This window comes from Lissotriton helveticus, chromosome 8 (assembly GCF_964261635.1).
Source record: "Lissotriton helveticus chromosome 8, aLisHel1.1, whole genome shotgun sequence".
Taxonomy (NCBI): Eukaryota; Metazoa; Chordata; class Amphibia; order Caudata; family Salamandridae; genus Lissotriton; species Lissotriton helveticus.
Window position 1 is genome coordinate 1150507252 of NC_136069.1, and position 21110 is coordinate 1150528361.

At 45.0% G+C, this 21110-nt stretch overlaps 1 protein-coding gene across 2 annotated transcripts in view; it reads left to right on the forward strand.

Annotated features, from left to right (window-relative positions):
* Nucleotides 1-21110, forward strand: part of IL1R2 (interleukin 1 receptor type 2) — a 93567-nt gene that overhangs the window by 42583 nt on the left and 29874 nt on the right. For both annotated transcript variants that reach the window (XM_078656143.1, XM_078656144.1), the window contains exons 5-6: nt 2466-2640; nt 19787-19852. In XM_078656143.1, coding sequence (XP_078512269.1) covers nt 2466-2640; nt 19787-19852 — 241 coding nt within the window. The remainder of the gene's footprint in view (nt 1-2465; nt 2641-19786; nt 19853-21110) is intronic.

Below are 21110 nucleotides of genomic sequence, written 5' to 3' on the forward strand. Positions count from 1 at the left end.
AGTCACCATTCGGTGCCAATGAAACCATCAATCAAACCGCATTTGTAAAGCGCAACACTGTAACCCCTGGGGTATCTGGGCGCTGTGTCAGTTGAAGAGATAGGTCTTGAGTCTCTGTCTGAAGTCTGCCGGTGAGGGGGCTGCACAGAGCTGGAGGGGAAGGTCGTTCCAGGTCTTGGCAGCGATGTAGGAGAGCGAACGCCCCCTGCTGTGGTTGCCACAGAGGCTGGGTGGGGGAGGGGGGGGGTGCGAGGGCGAGTGAAAAGGAGCGCAGGTGTCTAGAGGGTTTGTGGAAGTTCAGTCGATGGTTGATGTAGGCAGGTCCCAGTTCATGAAGGGCTTTGCAGGTATGCGTGAGGATCTTATGTGCCCATACTTTGCCAGATTCATTGCCACTATAGGCAGTTAGCTTTGCCCCCTGACCACTAAGCACCACAGTAGCAAGGAACCCGCGGCATCAACACGACCTTGCCTGTAACTTTACCTTCTGATACTCCAGGCATCTGCTGCAGAACTCAGCACAGCACTCCCATCAGCTTCTATCTGTATTAGTGAACCAGTCCTTCTCACTGGGTAACTCCCAGAAACGTGAGCTAACACCACAGTGGAGTTCATCGCAGGCTTTATTTCTGGAAGCTGTCCACTGGTACATGGACATGGCGGGGCAATCAGTTACCTAACTTCTAAGTCCACAATCTAGCGTGCCTGGTTTTAAAATGCAGGCTACTTGGTAAAATAGGTCGGACATGCAGCTATCAAGATTTCTCTTCAAGGTATCATATTACATACACACACTTTTTCTTTTCCATCTTTTCACTCACCTTCACTCCTATAGTAGGACAGTACTAAGGGGGACATCCGATCATGTAAACCATATCGAGTAACTCAAGCAGGTACGATCAGTTGAGGATGGCATCCCGTGAAGTGAAAGCGATGTTTAAATGCATGTGTAAAATTCTTAATAAAATACGTTGAAATTAAAAAAATTACGTATGGTTAGTTGTCAATAACAGCCTTGTTTGACATCGAGGGACTCCACTCCAGGTGGTTTAAGATACAAAGCAAGAGTGAAGGGAGAGTTGCCAATGATGTCACTTGGAACACTGAGGGAGAAAAGTTCTCGAATATTGCCAATAACCCGTGAACAATTTTATGCTATGTATGGCCCCTAAAAGTTATTTTTTCTTCCCTTACCACGCTGCTCCTAAAGATCAATAGCTCAGAGGAGCCTTGGGGTGCTATGCACATAATGGTCTCACTTCCGCCAGGGTCCTCCCAGAAGCTGTATTTCGGAAACAATAGAGATCTGGTCTCCTGCCATCCACCCCACTGCACTCTGGCCACCTCCCCCCACCCAAATGCCTAAAAATCACGGTGTGGTGTCCTTCTCACCCAGGCCCACCGGTTTAAACAGTATCCTGTCTTTAACTTCTTTATATAATCCCAAAATACTTACCATCCTTCCACCCTCCCCATCACCCTCGACACAAGCCTCCTGCAATCCAATCCAAAAGTATCTCACACAGACTGAGAGGAACAAAAAGGAAGACCCATTGGCAACTATAAAAAAGTCTTTTTTTAAGTGAAGAAAACCTATCTCAATAGGGAAACAACCTTTACAACGCAACTTTTACAACGCACTACCATTACATCGAAACTTTTACAACACAACATCCATTACATCGCATGCCATTACAAAGCAACAATTACAACGCATGTCATTACAACGCATACCATTATAACGCATAACATTACAACGCATAATACCCTTACACTATCCAACACTTACCCTATTGTTGCACCCCCTGGAGTTAGAATAGTAATTTTTACCCCTACACTATCCAACACTTACCCTACTGTTGCATCCCCCTGGAGTTAGAATAGTAATTTTTACCCCTACACTATCCAATACTTACCATACATGCAATGTAATGTTATGCGTTGTAATGGTATGCGTTGTAAAGGTAGTATGCGTTGTAATGGAATGCGTTGTAAAGGTAGTTTTAAAAAATTCATTGTAATAACATGCGTTTTAATGGAATGCGTTGTAATGGATGTTGCGTTGTAAAAAAATGCGTTGTAAAGGTATGCGTTGTAAAAGTATGCGTTGTAACGTCATACATCCTCTCAATAAGCGTTCCTGAAGCAGTGGGAGCTGGGGTAGCTGAAGGAGATTCAATAAGGGTTCTTAGCTATGCAATAAAAGCATGATTTATAAGAAAGACCTATAAACACATTTACAAGCCTGCTAAAAAAATAATCCTGTGGCTGCAATATTTAATAATTGGCTATTTCATATGGGTGTACTTTACTCAGTGTCAGAAGTCGAGTTCTCGTGGTTTAGTTCAAAAATGAAAATTAACACAAAAAGAAAATTATTCGTCATCACAAATATAAACATAGGTAGAGTTAAATATGTATGAGCATTCTTTATGTGCTGAAACTGGAATTTCTTTTTCTTACAGGATAATTCAGTTTTGCCAAATCTGAGTACAAAATTCCAGTATCCAGAAGGCACAACGTATCTCCAGATTGAAGATGTGTCTGCGGAAGATAAAGGATATTATACATGTGAAATTACCTTTGAGCACACAGGGAAAGAGTACAGAGCCACCAGGATCATTTTGCTCCAGACTGTTGGTAAATACCTGATAATAATGTGTTTTACATGTAGGTAATGTGGTACAATGTTCATAGTAATGATGTACAGTGGTTAACGCCTCTTGAAATAATGTTTCTATGAATAGGCGTGACGTACTTGTAAATCAGGCGTGACTCACGTTTGACATAGGTGTGACTTCTCAACTTCCATTAAATTGAGTCCTAAAAGAAAGGTTCGTGAATAAGGTCAGCGTCATGCGAGGGAACATTTCACAAAGCTTTCATGAGTATGTAAAATAGTTACTCCTTTAGTACTCCTTCACACATGTAATCCCTTGGTGAATGAATGAAGGATGCCTTGTAATGCGCAAACTTAACCACAAGGGCATCAAGGCGCAAGCAACATACAAACATGGGGAAACAAAAAGGCTGATGCCACGAACCCCAAAATACCTAAAAATAGGGACATTTAGGAAATATTCATCTAAAATTAGTACAGTAGAAAGGATGGTACCCTCTTTGTGATTTTTCCCTCTTTTTAATTTTTATTAATAGGCAGTTATATATATCCGTGCCACTCACAAGGGCATTTGTAGGGCTGATTTGCAAAAGCATTTATGAGTACGAGAAGGATTCGTTTATTACAAACTCTGAAATACTTTCTGAATCGGTCCCACAGGCTGGAAGTCCCCTAATTTTTGGAGGGCAGTCTAAGGAATCTGGGGCCATATTATCAAGCAAGGGCGATACATTATCGCCGCTTTTATCGGCAGGAAACTACCGCTAAAGCGGCGATAATGGGCTTGATAATAGGCCCTTGTGAATTCCCATAGAAACCCAGGTTAACACCAGAACCTGGGCTTCTATGGGAATTCACAAGGGACTATTATCAAGCCCATTATCGCTGCTTTAGCGGCAGTTCCTGCCGATAAAAGCGGCGATAATGTATCGCCCTTGCTTGATAATATGGCCCAGAATACACTTGTTGAAATTGCTCCACAATACTATCCCAAAGATGGAGGATATTTAGTTGGCAAATAGGACTCTGTGTTTAGAGTTTCCTCCAAAATGGGATGATTTCCAGTTCTGAATGAGGCCCTATATGTCTAATTAAGAAGTGCCCTTAATTAAGGGAGATTGTGGAAGCAAACAAAACAGAGCAAGTACAATGAAAACAAATGACAGGTTCAAACCATAGCACATCAACAGTTCACAAACAATAAACAATTAGGCGAGATAAAGAGAATGTTTGGGGCCTGATTCATAGGAAAACGGTAATAGAAAATGTCAGATTTGCCGTTCGCACCTCTGGCCCTATATCTGCCCTATTATGTGGTCCCTGTATGGTGAAAATCCAAAATGTTGAGGATTACTCTGCCTTTAATAGCTCTCCCAAAAAGGTGTAAAGTTAACTGAGACATAAATAATAAATTGCAGGCCAACCATGTACCTGTAGTGACGCATCCACCACCAGCTCTGGTGAAGTTCCCCTGCGAAAGACTGCCAGGGAGCGACTCGTAAAGTACTGAAGTAGTACAGTTGTGGGTGTAAGTAACTAAAGCGTCAGTAGAGATGGCAGATAGGGTGAAAGCAACATAAGTAAGAATCTGTATGTCTGTGTTAAAAGGGGGAAAGCACATTGCATGCTCAGGAATATTACCGAAACGCTTACAAAAAAAAAATAGTGCCTTGCAACAAGAAGCTGTAGAACAAAGATGAGGAAGAACACATGTACTTGGTCATTAATCAGGAGGAGGAGCTAAAACAGTCTCGCTTAGAAATGAAACAAGCTATTCCAATTTCCGTAAGTTGCTTAAAACCTGGCTATTTGACAAATAAAGATGCCCAGGCGCCGCCTTGTCATGGCTTTTCTGCCTGCGCCGGGAAACCCTTTTGGGTAGCCGATGCGCAATATAAATTAAAACAAAATAAAAAAATTTAAAAAAATAACACAAGAAAGGAAGGGAAGCCTACAGGAGTTAATCAATCGAAATATTGCAAATTAGAGTGACCACAAAAACAAGTGGTATACTCTGGATCGGATGTAAGCACACTGAACAATACGCCTCACAGCACAGCCCAAACGCTGTGTAAGCGAGACTAAAAATCTTTTTTTTTACTGTAAAAGCCATAGGGCAAGGAATAGCACCCACACAAGAGCACACACTGCTTATCATGTGAGAAGGGTTGGATAACTCAATCATTTAGTGAAGAAGTAACTTTTTGCAGACAGTTTTTTGCGTATACGATATTTCTGGAGTACTTACGCGGCTCTCACTTAAAAAACATGACTACATAGCTATTATGTCGATGTTACACAAAACATGTAGAGATCTGTTTAACAAATGAAGTACAAACACCTCCAGGTGGGCAAAATTAGAAAGGGCAGCCAATTTCCAAATTCACTCACAAAGTCTGTTGGAAAACTCAGAGTTACGAATAAGTATAATAAACTCTCAATTTGTCACAAAATGACTTATAAAACATATGTCCCAGGAGAATGCTCATAGAATACAGCTACATGGCTACAGTATAAATCTCAGCATGTAATGTTAAATGCACATTTACGCCCCCTATTGACTTTGATTAGATCTAATGGGATTTCGTGGACGATACCCAGCTAATTCTATCCTTAGACAATAACAGCCAGAGCCAGATTGAAGGACTACATGCCTGCCTAAAAGAGATGGCATTCTGGCATAGGAGAAATACATTGAAGTTTAATGAAAGTCAAACTGAGTTCTTGTGTTGCGCCCCCTCTAAACTCCCAAGCAATTTTTGGCCCTGGACTATCCTGAGAATCTTAAGACAGTTCAGTCAGTACGAAATCAGGCAGTAGTGGTGATTGAAAAACTATTAATGGAGACTCACATCAATAAAAAGTCTGCCACTTGTTTTAGACTGTGGAGGAATCTTAAGAAAATTGTTCCACTGCTACTCCAGCCAGCTAGGAAACTGGTGCTACAATGCACTGTATTAAGCAGAACTGATTATTGTAACTCCCTTCTACTAGGTGCACCAGACTACCTAATCAAGAGATTGTGCAGGATTCAAATTCTAGCAGCTAAACTTGTCTTGAATAAATCAAGATATGACTCAGCCTCGAGCACCTTGAGGGACCTTCACTGGCTACCAGTAAGGGAGAGAACTGTTTTTAACCCTTTCCATGCTGATGACGGAACCGCTCCGTCATCAGCTGCGGTTGGGCTGTGCTGATGACGGAGTGGTTCCGTCATGGCCCCGCCGCCGCGCCTGCGCGGCCCTGATTTCGCGCCTGCCCGCGCGTTCTATTGAGCGGGCGGGGCCATGACGGAACCGCTCGGTCATGAGCACAGCCCAACCGCGGCTGATGACGGAGCGGTTCCGTCACCAGCATGCGGCCGCCACGCGCCCGCCCCGCCCCCTTAGCGCTGCGGCGGAATAGCCGCCGCAGCGATGCGGTTAAAGCACTGTGTATAGTCCACAAAGCTGTGAATGGAATAGGCCCGTTGTTATTATAGAGGAATTCAGTTCATACAGGCCTCAGAGGTATCTACGGTCCTCATCGGCCAACTTGGTGTGCGTGCCAAGGTTTAGGAAAGCAAGATCGGGTGGAAGATCCTTTCAGGTCAAGGCAGCGCAGTTATGAAACAAATTACCAGTCCCCTTAATAGAAACCTGCTTAGTTTTAGGAAGAATCTAAAAACTTGGCTCTTCCCAAGTTAAGAGACATAAAGGGGCATATTATCAAGAAACAGCATTACAATTATCGCCGCTTTAGCAGAAAATGCCGCTAAAGCGGCGATAATGGGCTTGATAATATGCCCTTGAGAATTCCAATAGAAGCCCATGTTCTGCTGTGAACATCGGCTTCTATGGGAATTCTCTATGGCACATTAACAAGCCCATTATTTTAACTCAGTTCCTTGATAATATGCCCCAAAGTTCCTGATATTAAGGCTGACTGTTGTGGAATAGGAGGCTTTATTGTGTTCAGGCTATATATTAGCGCCATGATACCTACAAGGTGTGGCGCCGCGGCCAGGGCGACTGACGCTGGAATCTGGGGACCACGGTTCGATCCCCGGCTCCGGCGGCAGGTTAGCCAAGCACCATATGACTCTGGGCAATAGCTCGCTTAATCTTCCCGACGGCCCCCAGCGCCTAGAGACCCTTACGGGTGATTGTGCGCTTTACAAATGTGGACTTTTTTACTTTTACAAGGTGAATGCTGGGCTCTCCAAATGTCTGTTAATAATAATAATGTGTGTTGCAAATTCTAATTAATATGCAGCAACATTTAATTCTGAAAAAACTTTGAAAAATCTTTTTGCACATAAAAAAGCACCTGATTAAAAAAAATTCAACCATTTAGAGCAGAGTCTAATAAGATTGTCTTATTCGGGAATTGCCATTGACATTACCTGACATGGTAAACGTAATTTCGCCGCCAGTGGAAAATGTACTTGTCAATGAAATTTCATTATATTTTATTATAAGAGGCTTAAATGATAATTTTGGATGAAGTTTCAATGCAGCAGTTTTTCAGAGGATTATATCACACTTGTGGATGAAATGATGTTCCCATTGTTTTTCAAAGAATATGAATGACATTAGGTTACCACTTTTTCAGAGGGTTTTATTATGGATGGAATTACGTTACCAGTTTTCCCAGAGAATTAAATTACACTTAGGGATGAAATTATGTTACCACTAAGGATTATATATACACTGCTATCCTTCTCTAAATCAGGCCCTTTCTGTACATCTTGACTGCATGGACAAAGCTACTGAATTATTATCATAAAAAATATTTTTACTGCTGGTACTAAACTGTCTAAATATGCTACTTATGAGAAAAAATGTTTATTTTGTAAGTGAAGTTGTAGGTCTGAGATTGGCAGTTGTGAGTTCACTCTTGTGTGACTATTGTAAGGATGGGTAGAGCATAAACTCTAGAAACAGCAGCAGTAGAGGAGGATTGTGGGAGCAGCGTTGTGACGTAAAGAGCAGCATTGGAGCGGAAGGGGAGTAAGGATGAAAATCATGGCGGAGGAGAAAGCGTGAGGGAACGAGGAGAAGCAGATCACCACCACGGGAAGCATAGGATGGGTACCAGTGACAGCAGAGAGGAAATGTGTGTGCAGCTGGCTGGAGTGCAGGCTGGACAACAGCAAGGGGATTTGTAATACTGAAGAAGAGCAGGGGGTAGTTTAGCCACACTGAAGACTTACCGCTGTAATTGTTAGATATCTAAGCAACAACATAGAGAATGGACAACCATTTCAAAACATACATAACATACACCGTTATTACTGTTTGTAATAACCAGATAAGGCTATTTCAAGAAAGGTTTATTTTAGCAGCCCACTAAAATTACGCTAGGTTAGAACATTCTAATGTTGGGAGCTCCATTGAAACCAATTGAGTGCTTCGGATTTCTGATGGTGGGTAGAAGCCTGGAGCTCCAACATTCCAATTTTGTCGTTCACACGGTTACTGTGAACAAAGGCCTCATGGAGCCCGAGGAGATTTCAGTCCCCTTGGGCTCCGTGAGGCCTCTGTTTTATTTGTTAGAACATTTTGCCCTCTAGTGGCGGAATGTTCTAATAGCCTTAAAACCCTCCTATCTGGGCTAAACTGGCTTTAAAGTTCCTCTCCCTTGTTAAAGGTCCTCGCCAAAAAAGCTGGAGACGGCCTTTAATGGCAAGTATAGCCCACTACGGTGGGCTATAAGACTATATTAGAACATTGAATCCATGAAATGCATATGTTTCCTTACACATGTGTGGAGTTTACCATTACTGGGTATTCACACTTTCCTTTTGATACATCTTGAAAAGAGTGATGATGTACACGAACTAACATTGGTGACATCGATTTACTGGAGGACACCTGTTTTCATTTTTACAGTGTATTTCTAATTAACAAAACTAGTTAGCATCCCTCAGGGATCCCTGTTTATGAAGGAAGTGGGTAATGTTGCATAGATGGTTGCTTCACACAGGGATTTACTGTATGCTGTCTAAAAAAACGTAACTAATATTATTTCATCTAACATATTAACTAAAGCCCCTTATAAAAAAACGATCACATAGACTAAAAACCTAATTGATTAAAATAAAAGCAAAGAAAAGAAAATGAGGGATTGTGGTATGGAGCACATGTGCAAGGAGCCAGGAAGTGTACGGAGGAAGGGAAAGGTACCACACCAGGCTCCTCAGAAAACATCTGAGGAGAAAGGTAGGAGAGATTGTTGGACCCCTCAGTAAAAAACAGAACACAAGGAGGGGCAGAAGATCAGAGGCCAGACAGGGAAAACGAAATGAAAAGGCAAAAAAAGGGAACAGGACTCAGAGATGTGGGGGTCAGGGAGATAGGTCACAAGTGAAAGGGAGAGGCACGCATGGACAGGGTGCAAGTGGTGTTAGGGGGGATAGCGGGAGTGAGAAAAAAGAGCCACACTCAATTCCTCTAAAAATGCAAGGTAAAACTAATGGGTGGTGAGTGTGATGGGAACGCCACACTTACAAAAAAAAGCTTTGGCAGGGGCGGTGGCAGGAGGTAAAGCCGAAAAAATCCAGGAAAAAGCAGCAGGATACTGAAAAATAAACAAGAAAAAACCATTTTTTACCAGGTTAGATTATTCTACCTATTAAATCTCAATCAAATTGAAAGATACATGAAAAAGTTTAGACTGAGGGTTGGCCAGAACAGGCTTATTTATGTTGGATTTTTACCAAAATCACATGTGCCAGTATGTAAAAGGCTTTGGGGCCTATAAATGTAATTGTGTATACATGTGGGATTTGTTTAGTGTGCACTTTTATGGCCTGATCGCCCGAAATAAAGTTTTTACAAACAAACAAAAGGCTTCGGGGCCTATTTCGGAGGTCGTTTGCATCGTTCTTGCGCCATGCAACGTGGTGCAAGAGTGATGGAAACCTTAAGACAGGTTTTTGAGGCCTTGCAAAGCCACTTTGCTGGCTGTGAGTGGCTCCAAAAATCTGTAGTAACGCAAAGCAGCCAAATTGTTGTTTTGCATTACTCTGCCCATGGTAGGCATTCCATGGGCCTTGCATGGGTGTTCCCATGCAACTCCCATGGATTTTGATGCATCCCTTGATTTACAAGAACTTGTGAACCTGGTGATGCGCCAAAAATTCACAGCTTCTCAGAGGAGGCAGGGTTCTTCACTATCCCCTCATCTGTGTAATCTCTACCTTCTCCCTTCGATCCGGTCCCTCAGAGAGAGGAAAGTCGACACTTTCAATTATGCAGCTAACCTGCAACTAAGGTTTACTATTGACAACTCGTCTGAATCAGCCCTCAAATTCCAGACTACCATGCTGTACATCTGCCATTGGATGGACAGCAATCATCTAAAGCTTAACCCACGCAAGTCCGAATTGGTCCTTACAGGGGGCAGCCGTAACCTCTGGGGCACGCACTTCTGGCCAACAGAACAGGGATCCTCCCCTACCCCTTCCCCCTCCACAAAACGTCTTGGGGTACCAATAAATAACGACCTAACAATAAAGACCCAAATTGGCTCAGTGATCTCAACCTGTTTCTTCCAGCTAAGGAAGATTGGAAACGTCAGCAGACTCCTCACACAGCAAGCGTTGATACAGGTTGTTATAGTCATGGTCATTTCTCACATAGACTAAGCCAATTCCATATACTTTGGAATTCCACTATACCTAACCAAACAACTACAACTCGTGCAGAATCAAGCGGCTAGACTGATTTATCAATCAATCAATCAATCAATCAAAGCATTTATAAAGCGCGCTACTTACCCGGAAGGGTCTCAAGGCGCTTGGGGAGGGGGGGTGCGCTACTGCTCGAACAGCCAGGTCTTGAGTTGCTTCCTGAAGGCGAGGTGGTCTTGGGTCAGGCGGAGGTGGGTCGGGAGGGAGTTCCACGTCTTGGTGGCGAGGTAGGAGAAGGATCTTCCTCCTGTGGTGGCTCTTCGGATGCGGGGGACGGCGGCGAGGGCGTGGTTGGTTGATCGAAGCTGGCGAGTGGGAGTGTAGAAGTTGAGGCGGCTGTTGAGGTATCTTGGGCCTTGGTTGTGTAGAGCTTTGTGTGCATGGGTGAGGAGGCGGAACGTGATTCTCTTGTTGACCGGGAGCCAGTGCAGGTCTCTCAGGTGTCCGGAGATGTGGCTGTGTCGGGGATGTCCAGGATGAGACTTGCTGAGGCGTTCTGGATTCGCTTGAGTCTCTTCTGGAGTCTGGCAGTGGTTCCGGCGTAGAGGGCGTTGCCGTAGTCCAGTCGGCTGGTGACGAGGGCCTGGGTGACCGTCTTCCTGGTCTCGGTGGGGATCCACCGGAAGATCTTACGTAGCATGCGCAGGATGTTGAAGCATGACGAGGAGACGGCGTTGACTTGTCTGGTCATGGAGAGGGAGGAGTCCAGGATGAAGCCCATGTTGCGTACGTGGTATGTTGGTTTGGGTGCGCTGCCCAGGGCGGGGGGCCACCAGGAGTCGTCCCAGGTGGAGGGCGAAGATCCCAGAATGAGGACTTCCGTCTTGTCTGAGTTCAGTTTCAGGCGGCTGTTCTTCATCCACTCGGCTACGTCTTTCATCCCCTCGTGTAGGCTGGCTCTGGCGGTGGCGGGGTCGTTTGTGAGGGAGAGGATCAGCTGGGTGTCTGTTATAATCCAGTAATACAGGAGGCAGGAACTTGGGTTAAAGGTAGTTTATTTGAATACAACTACACAGCTCATCATCTGCCAGCATCTTCTAGTTTAACAGTCTCACAGTCTTAAAACATAACATTCCACCATACACTGGATATACATGACATCATAAACTAGATGCTGAACATGACCAGCATCTTAAAGGAACACAGTACAATTTATTAAGAAGTAGAATACAACATATCTCCCTTTCTTCCAAAAGAATGAAAATTACAAAGGATAAAAACGTAAAGGAAACTTAGCAACGGAAACTTAGCAACAAATCAACAGGATACTACTCGCGAAACCTGCAAGGCAAGTTGATAGATCTAGAACTTTTTCTACTGGGTAAATTCGTACTGTTGGTAAGTATGTCACCTTGTTGAGGAGCAACAGTGACTTCTTTAGCTTTAGCTTTCACAACCTTCGAAACATTCCACCAACATCCTCCTTCAACTTGAACGGCATTACCACCTATTCTCACTATTTTGATAGGTTCACTGTACTTGCTTCTCCCTTTCTTTACGTGTGTTGAGTTCTTTATTCTTATAAAATCCCCCACACACAAAGTGACCATTTTTGTTTTTTTCTTTTGATCAAACCAACATTTCTCTCTATCTTGAGCTACCATAGAATTTGACTTGACCGTTTCTAAGACAGATTCAAGATTAACAACAGAGGAAGACCATTTTGATATCCAGCTAGGTCTAAAGCTGGTATTAGCTTTCCTCCCCCTTAAAACTTCAAAAGGAGAAATCTTTGTGGCAGAGTGAGGTGTTGTTCTGTAAGACCAAATCATACTTTCTAAAGAAATAAGGACATTATGCCTTTTCTCCACAGCCCACTTGATACAGTCCCCTACAACACGATTCATCCTCTCAACAAGGCCATTCGTTTGTGGATAGTAAAGTGAACTCTTGAAGTGCTTAATCCCACATGACTTGAGAAACGACTGAAACTCCAAACTAACAAACTGAGTCCCATTGTCAGAGACAATCGATTCAGGAAAACCTTCCCTCATGAACACCTCCTTGAGGAACTTAATTACAGTGGTAGTACTAACCTCTCTTACAACTTTAATTTCAGGCCACTTCGACGTATAATCCATTAAAACTATAATGAACCTCAAACCTAATGGCAAGACATCAAAAGGACCCATGATATCAATGCCTACTTTGACCCAAGGACTGCTGGGACACTCAATTGGAGACAGAGGTGGAACAGTAATTTTGAGCGATTTTTCAGATACAGAGCACACTGGACAATTCTCAACATAAGTGCGAATTTCATTGTCCATGCTCGGCCACCAAAAATCTTGTCTTACTCGACGTATTGTAAGAGACATTCCCAAATGTCCCTCATGGGACTCTCTCATGATGATAGGTCTGAGATCATGAGGTGGTATTAATTTGTCACACCTCATTAAAAGACCATCTTCAATGGAGATTTCAGATTCAACCTTCCAATATGGCTGTAGCACAGAAGATAAAGATTTTTCTTTGGGCCACCCATTTCTGACAAAATCAAATACTTCCTGCAACACTTTGTCCTTTGTCAACAATTCTCTCCAATTCTCTTCAGACCCCACAGCTAAAACAGGTACATCTATTGAAGCTACAAAACAATCCTCCTTGTCTTCATCATTTAGATCATGAAAATTTGTACCTTCTCTTACACCATCACTCTGAGGAAAGCGCGACAAATAATCTGCTCGTGTGTTTTTCCCCCCAGAGATGTGTGTGATGTCAAACTGATATTGGAGTAGGTTGGTAACCATTCTTGTGATTCTGGGCGTGCAACACTTGCTTGGACCAGCTGACAAAATGGAGACTAATGGTTTGTGGTCAGTAACCAAATTAAAACGCCTGCCCCAAATGTACGGTCGATACTTGTCAATGGCCCACATACACGCCAGCAACTCTTTCTCAATAACGGAATACTGAACTTCAGCACTTCTAAGTACTCTGGAAGCGAAAGCAACCGTAAACTCTCTCTCACCAGAACGTTGAGTAAGAATGGCACCCAAACCCACTTTGCTTGCATCCACAGTAATATAACAAGGTAAATCCGGATGGAATGGGGTAAGAGCATCACCTTTTCTAAGAATGTCCTTAACTTTGGAAAAAGCATCATCACAGTCGCTGGTCCATGAGAACTTCGTGGAGAATTTGAGTAGATTACTGATGGGTCTAACAATAGACGCATACCCTGGTACAAATCTCGAATAATATTCTAAGAGTCCCAACAAAGATTTAACTCCTGACCTGTCTTTTGGTATTGGTGCCTTCATAATAGCATCAATCAACCCCTCCGTAGGCTTGATCCCCTCGGAAGACAATAAATGTCCAAGGTACTCAACTTCATTGCAACTGAATTTGCATTTCTCAGTTTTCAAGACAACACCATTTTCCTTAAAAATACCCAAAACCTTCCTGACAATGTTATCATGTGTCATATTATCTTTAGCATGGATTAGAACATCATCTTAAAGGAACACAGTACAATTTATTAAGAAGTAGAATACAACATAGTCGTCGGCGTAGGAGATGATGTTGAGGTTGTGTTGGCGTGCGATGGCCGCAAGGGGGCTCATGTAGACATTGAAGAGGGTGGGGTTGAGCGAGGAGCCTTGAGGTACGCCGCAGATGACTTCGGTGGCTTCTGATCTGAACGGGGGGAGGCGGACTCTCTGAGTCCTTCCGGCGAGGAAGGAGATGATCCATTCTAGTGCCTTCTCTTGGATTCCGACGTTGCTGAGGCGCTGCTCTAGGGTGCGGTGGCAGACAGTGTCGAAAGCCGCGGAAAGGTCCAGGAGGATGAGGGCCGCTGTTTCCCCGTTGTCGTGCAGGGCTCGGATGTCATCGGTGGCAGCGATGAGGGCGGTCTCGGTGCTGTGGTTGGCCCGGAAGCCGGACTGCGAGTGGTCGAGGGAACCATTTGTCTCGAGAAAGGCGGCCAGCTGCTTGTTGACGGTCTTCTCGATGACTTTGGCCGGAAACGGGAGGAGCGAGATGGGGCGGTAGTTTTTGAGTTCGGTGGGGTCCGCTGAAGGTTTCTTCAGTAGAGCGCTGAGTTCAGCATGCTTCCAGCTCTCCGGGAAGGTCGCTGTGTCGAAGGAGGTGTTGATGATGTCCCGCAGGTGAGGCGCGATGACGGAGTCGGCCTTGTTGAAGACGTGGTGAGAGCAGGGGTCGGTTGGAGATCCAGAGTGGATGGAGTTCATCGTGCGTAGGGTTTCTTCGGTGTTGATCGGGGTCCAGGTGCGGAGGGTGGTGGTGGGGGGTGCAGGAGCTGTCGTGGGGTGCGTTGGCTCTGTGCTGAAGCTGTTGTGTATGTCCGCGATCTTGTTGTGGAAGTAGGAGGCGAGGGAGTTGCAGAGGTCTTGTGATGGGGTGATGTTGTTGTTTCCGGCGCTGGGGTTGGAGAGCTCTTTGACGATATTGAAGAGTTCCTTGCTGTTGTGGGCGTTGTTGTCCAGTCGTTCCTTGAATGCGGTTTTCTTGGTGGTGTGGATCAGTTGGTGGTGTTTTCGAGTGGCGAGCTTGAGGGTGGTCATGTTGTCTGGTGTTGGGTCTCTGCGCCAGGCTCTCTCGAGGGCTCGGCAGTTCCTCTTGGAGCTCTTGAGTTCGCCGGTGAACCATGGTGCTTTCTTACTGCCGGGTCTGCTGGGCGGGGTCCTCAGTGGGGCGAGGTCGTCTGCGCAGTTGCTGATCCACTTCGTGAGGTTGTTGGCAGCCTGGCTGGGGTTCGCTGAGCTGGCGGGGGGTCCTGGCTCAAGGAAGCGGCGACCTGGTCGGCTGTGATCTTGTTCCATCTTCTGCATGCAACCTGTTGCTGGTGGTGGTGGGTCGTGTTCTTTCTGTAGCTAAAGTGGACGCAGCTGTGGTCCGTCCAGTGGAGGCCGGTGGCATGGCTGAAGGTGATGTCCTTGCTGGAGGAGAAGACGGGGTCGAGTGTGTGTCCGGCGTAGTGGGTGGGGGTGGTCACCAGCTGTTTGAGACCGAGGGTAGCGAGGTTGTCCAGCAGGGTGGCGGTGTTGCGGTCGTTGTTGTTCTCCAGGTGGAAGTTGAGGTCCCCGAGGAGGATGTAGTCAGCGGAGGGGAGAGCGTGCGGGCTGATGAAGTTGGCGATGTCTTCGCAGAATTGTGTGCGTGGTCCCGGGGGTCTGTAGATGAGGGTGCCTCTGAGGGTGGTCTTGGGGTCGGTGTGGATCTGGAAGTGCAGGTGTTCGGCGGTTGTGAGGGTGTCGTCGGAGTTGCTCATGATGCGGATGGTGTTCTTGTGGATGATGGCGATGCCTCCTCCGGTCTGGTTGCCGCGGTCCCTCTGGATGATCTTGTAACCGTCAGGGATGGCGATGGCGATGTCGGGCGCTGAGGAGGCGTTCATCCAGGTTTCCGTGAGGAAGGTGACGTCTGGTGATGTTGTGTCGAGGAGGTTCCAGAGCTCCACGGCGTGTCTGTGGACGGAGCGGGTGTTGAGAAGGATGCACTTCAGGTGGTTGCTGCTGGTTCTCGGCTTGGTGGGTGCGGGTGCGGAGCAGGTTCGGATGCAGGAGAACTTGCAGGAGTGGCAGCTGAAGGGTCCGTGGGAGCGTCTCGGGGTGGCTCGGTAGCATCCAGGGTTCCCGCCGGTGTTGAGTGCGATGAGTTCGGTGGCGTCGTAGGTCAGTCGGGTCGTCTTGCGTCGGTGGGGGCTAGGGGTCCTGGCGCTGGGCGCGGTCCAGGCGCGGACGGGCGCAGACGGGCTTACCTTTGGCGTGCCTTTGGCGCACAATTGGCGCGCCCGCTGCGCGTCTACACGGTCGCCATTTATGGCGAAGTGGGAGGGAGGGAGGAGCAGCTGGGAGGCGGGAGCGGGGAGGGCACAGGAGGAAAAGGGGGCGTGGCCGCATGTACGGCGGCGGGAAGCGGGCAGCGGGGCGGGGGGCCCAGGGGCAACGAGGAAAACGGCACAGCCCTAACAATATGAGCAAACAGGCAATCAGAACAACAATAAGGGGGACAGTACAGTACAGTTTAATGCCAAAAACGAAAAGAAAGCAGTCAGAGTCAATTACAGGCACGATACTGCGGCGGGGGGCGGGGTCGTCGGGGCGGGCTCAGCGAGGCTGAGGTCAGCAGCGGGGAGGAAACGCACACGCTACAGCTGGTGGCCGTGCGGCGCGGGGGTGTCCTGAGGACCTAGGTGGCAACATGTCACTCCGCTTATGAGGAAGCTGCATGGACTCCCCATCTCCCAGAGCCGTGTCTTTAAGGTAGGCTGCCTGATCTTTAAATCCCTAAATGGTCGGACCCCCAAATTCCTTGACAGCCTTATTCAAAGGTATACTTCCTCGCGCAACCTACACTCGGCTCACCTTCACCTTCTGGCAGCAGGGTGGCTGTAGGTTCGCAATTCTGGCACCTAGATTTTGGAATTCCCTTCCCCTTGAAATTAGATCCTGTACTGACCTGCTGAGCTTCAAAATTCCCTTAAGACATGGCTGTTTAGACAAGCCTACAAATAAATTCCAACAGGGTTCGGCACTTCCTAAAACAGCGCCATAAAACCAATTCGTGAATGTGCGCTTTACAACAATTTTATAACATAACATAGCATAACAGGGGGGGGTGGTGAGCAGGGGTTATCTTGAGCGTGTAACTCCCTTACCCTGACTAGAAGGAAGCATCTCTACTTGGACAGGGTGTATACCACTGCCAGCTAGAGGTGCCCATTTCTAGCAGCGCTAGGCTACTAAAATGGCACATGCGCATGGGAAAGAACAGTAATGCGCCATATTGCTTTAAACAGGGCGTATTCCTGCCCTTTCCCTGTAATGCAGTGCAATTAAGTAAGGGGACTTGTTGCGCTGCAGTGCATGACTTCCACATAACTGAGGCACTGTACCTTTAAGGCTTCCGTAATTTAGACAGAAAGGGGCCTATTTGTGAGCTGGTTTGTGTCACTGTTGCAGGTGCAAGAGCAATGCAAACCTTAAGTCAGATTTATGAAGCCACGGAAGGCCACAGTGCGTGATCATGAGTGGCTCCTTAAATCTGGAGTAAGGTAACGCAGCACAACTCGCTGCGTTGCCTTACTCTGCCCTGGGGAGGCATTCCATGGGTGTTGCATGGCGTGTTCCCAGGCACCTCCCATGGTTTTTGACACATTCCCAGATTTGCCAGAACTGTCAGACCTGTGAATGCACCAAAAAAATATGCCTTCCCTGGAGAGATGTAACGAGGAGAAATATTTTTATTTCTCCGCGTTACTTCCTATTTCTAAGTGTGCTGCAGAATACAGCATGCATCGAAAGAGGAATATGCCTCTCAGAATTGTTTTTGTGCAGCAAGGGTTCCCTTCCTGCACAAAAACAATCCTGCCTGCAATACAGGCACTCTTGCACCATGGTGTAAGAGTGCCTGCGTTAATGCCAGACTGACAAAAGGGCCCCAGCGCAGAGGAAAAGGCAGGGATGCACCGTCTTGCCTTAAATACGGCACATTCTTGCCTTTTCCTTGTCACGCAGTGCAGCGTAGCAAGGTGACTCACTGAAATGCACTGCATGACAAGTTCATAAACAGGCACCAAAGTTTATATACATATGCAAAATGACCATTGATATATATGATAAAAAAATAATTATAAGACTCACATAAAAGAGGTTAGAGCGTGTCACTATTTCCACCCTTATCTCCAAATGCACTTCTTTTAGGTCTCGCTAGAAAGAGCACATAGGGCCAGATGTAGGTAATCCCAGATTACCGATTCTTAAATACCGAATCATACCGATTTGGTATTTAAGAACTGGCAATCGGGATGTAGGTATTTTTACCGATTCAATTACCGAATCGGTAAAAATCGGTAATTACCGAATCGGTATTTACAGATTCGGTACTTGCCATTGATTCCTATGGGCCTTGAGGCCCATTGGAATTAATGGCAATTACCGAATCAGTAAATACCAATTCGGTAAAATTACCGAATTTACAAGGGGGACAGGGTGTCACTTTGACACCCTGTTGCACCCCTGATTCTGGCTTGTGTGCAATGTGACACACATACCTGCCCTTTGGGCATGTATGTGTGCCACATGGCAGCGGTGTACATGCACAGATGTGCATGTACACAGAAATTCATAATTTACCACCAAATATTATTTGGTGGTAAATTATGAATCGGTAATGGCCTGTGGCACTGTTTAAAGTGCCACCTACATCTGGATTTACCGATTCCGTAACTTTACCGATTCGGTATTTTACCGAATCGGTAAATTTACCGAATCGGTACAATTCAGGCCACCTACATGTCAAATCCCAAATACCGGTCGGTAACGGCCGAAATCGGCCGTTACCGACCGGTATTTGGCGGCCTACATCTGGCCCTAAGTCTGCTAGTTGTAAAGCATGTGAATGTAACAATGATGGTAAGGTAATAGAAAGGGGCACACACAATGGAATACTTTGGAACATGACAAAAAATCATCATGAAGTGAATGATTCGAGGAAACACTACTTACTGATCGTAAATGTCTGCCTTCTCTAAGCACATGATATAGAATACCCAGTGCTGCTCTGCACACAGATACAAATTTGCTGACAAAAATGTTGAATACATTTTTTTAGAAAAGTTAAAGCTATTGACTTTGCCAAAGCTTTTTTTTTTTAACGAAAGGCAATAGAGATGTTCAGAAAATGACACAATGACGCATGTGTAAGTAGAGGGATAAAAAGAAGAATTCTACCACACAACAGAGACTTGTATTCTAATTTCACAGACTGACTATTTTACAGAATGATATACAATCCATGCACGGTCACGCCTATCAAACTCTTCTTTCTGTTGAACAACCTGTGAAGAATCCATTCCCAGGCCTCATGCTTCGTGGTACTGACTGTATCAACACTCCCAAATTGTCTTAAAAATAGAAAACTATGACGATACCAACAGTAAATGACAATATTTGCATCCACCTTTTGACTGTAATTTGTCCACTTTTTTGTACTGTTTTGTTCCCGTTTGTTCAGCCACTTTTCCTTGTAGTGACAACCTGGTTTTCTTATACTTTTTTCTTTAATGTTCTGTTGATTTCTTCTTCCTGTTCCTTTGTTTCTAGATTTTTTGTTGTAAAGATCTTCCCTTTTCTGTTGCTCTTCCATCCCATGATAGTCAGGAAACTCACATTTGTGCTTGACTCACATGCTGAGAACCACTTTTTCAACAGCTTGTGGGTCACCATGTAGTATTTTGTATAGCTATTGTACTATACCTTATATGCAACTTTCAATGCAACCTCTAATGTAAATTATAAAATGCAATGAGGTAACTGTTGTTAAACTGGTGTATATATGGTCAATATTATCATATTTTTGTTGTGATCTAAAGTAGACCTAGCCGAATTGGACGCAAAGTTTATAGGAATTTGTGAGCAATTTGTTTTTGTCATTTCTTAGTTTGAAAAAAAATCTTTTGCTGTTCTATCATAATTAACTTTCCACTTATATAAACATTTCTTTTCCTTTTTCTCCCTGGACAGAGCAAGAAAAGAAGGACCAACCACTGATTGTCTACCCAAATCACAAGGCAATAGCGGCAGCTGTGGGTAAGGCATAGAATGAGTTGAGTTGCTCATGCAGGCGCTAGCCGTCACTAGCATATCCTCTTGCATCTACCTGAATGTTGTTGTATGTATGCATATGTTTGTATTGATATTCATATAGTGCCCACCTTGCTCGCAAGAAAGAGACAGCGATATATGCAGGAGGATCTGAATTTTGCACCTATTCGATTGAGTAGAATATTGGGCGGACGGTTGAGGGAGGGTAGAATTCCTTCACTCGTAGGGAACCGACTCGAAGAGCTGGAGCCCATAGAAGTAATGGATGAAGTGATCCTTGAATAGAGCAATTTATATTATTTTTTAAAGGCACAAGGACCAAATTGGGGTGTCATTCCAGATTCATAACAGAGCTTAAAAACACTTGCCACTTGGACATTTCATTTCTAGATGTCTTGAACTCCAAGCTTGCCAGTGCTTCTTGTGTTGTGATAACTTCCTCCAAAGGTTATTTTTTTACTTCCATGGAGATAGGTGGTTGTATAGACAGCACAAGTCTTGAAGGTGGTATGGGCTTGCAGTGGTAGCCAATGTGAACCCTTCGATGAAGAGCTATGAATGAATTGTTTTTGACCTTATGATGAGAGAAGCAGTTGTGGACAAAATTATTTTTAGCAGAGACATTAAGTAGTGGATACCCGCAAGTAGGGTCCCATGATCTAAATGGGAAAGGATTAGGTCAGACATTAGACCTGAAGTCTAATTGCATGAGGAAGGGTTCATTTTTTGGAGAAGTGAAAGCTGATACTAAGGCTTTCTGGTTCTTCTTGGCGATGTTAGTTTATGAGGAGAGGTCACCGTTCACGAGGAAGCAGAGTGGTATAGTGGTTTTGGAGAGTTTTGGTTGGAGTTGTCCAGACAAATGTTTCTGAGCCAGTCCTTCATTTGACCTTATCTGCTGCAGTTCATGCTCAGGTCAAATGTTGTTATTTTTTACCTGAGCTTGAAGTAGGCACTAGGCATCTATGTTTTGATGAGCGTGAGTCATTAATTTAGATGGTGGACGCACTTGACTAAGGAGCGGTTCATAAATAATTATGTGTTTTCAGTTCACTTAACTATTACTGGAGAGATGAATGTGCTTTGGGGGAAAATGTTCTTCCTAGAAGCCACTGAGATTTGATCCATCTGTTTGAATTTGTGGCAGTGAGTAAGATAGGAAGCAAACTTCTGTTGTATAATGGTATTGGACTCCATAATGTTTGAATGGCTATTTTTTAGGACTAAATGGTTGATGGTGTTG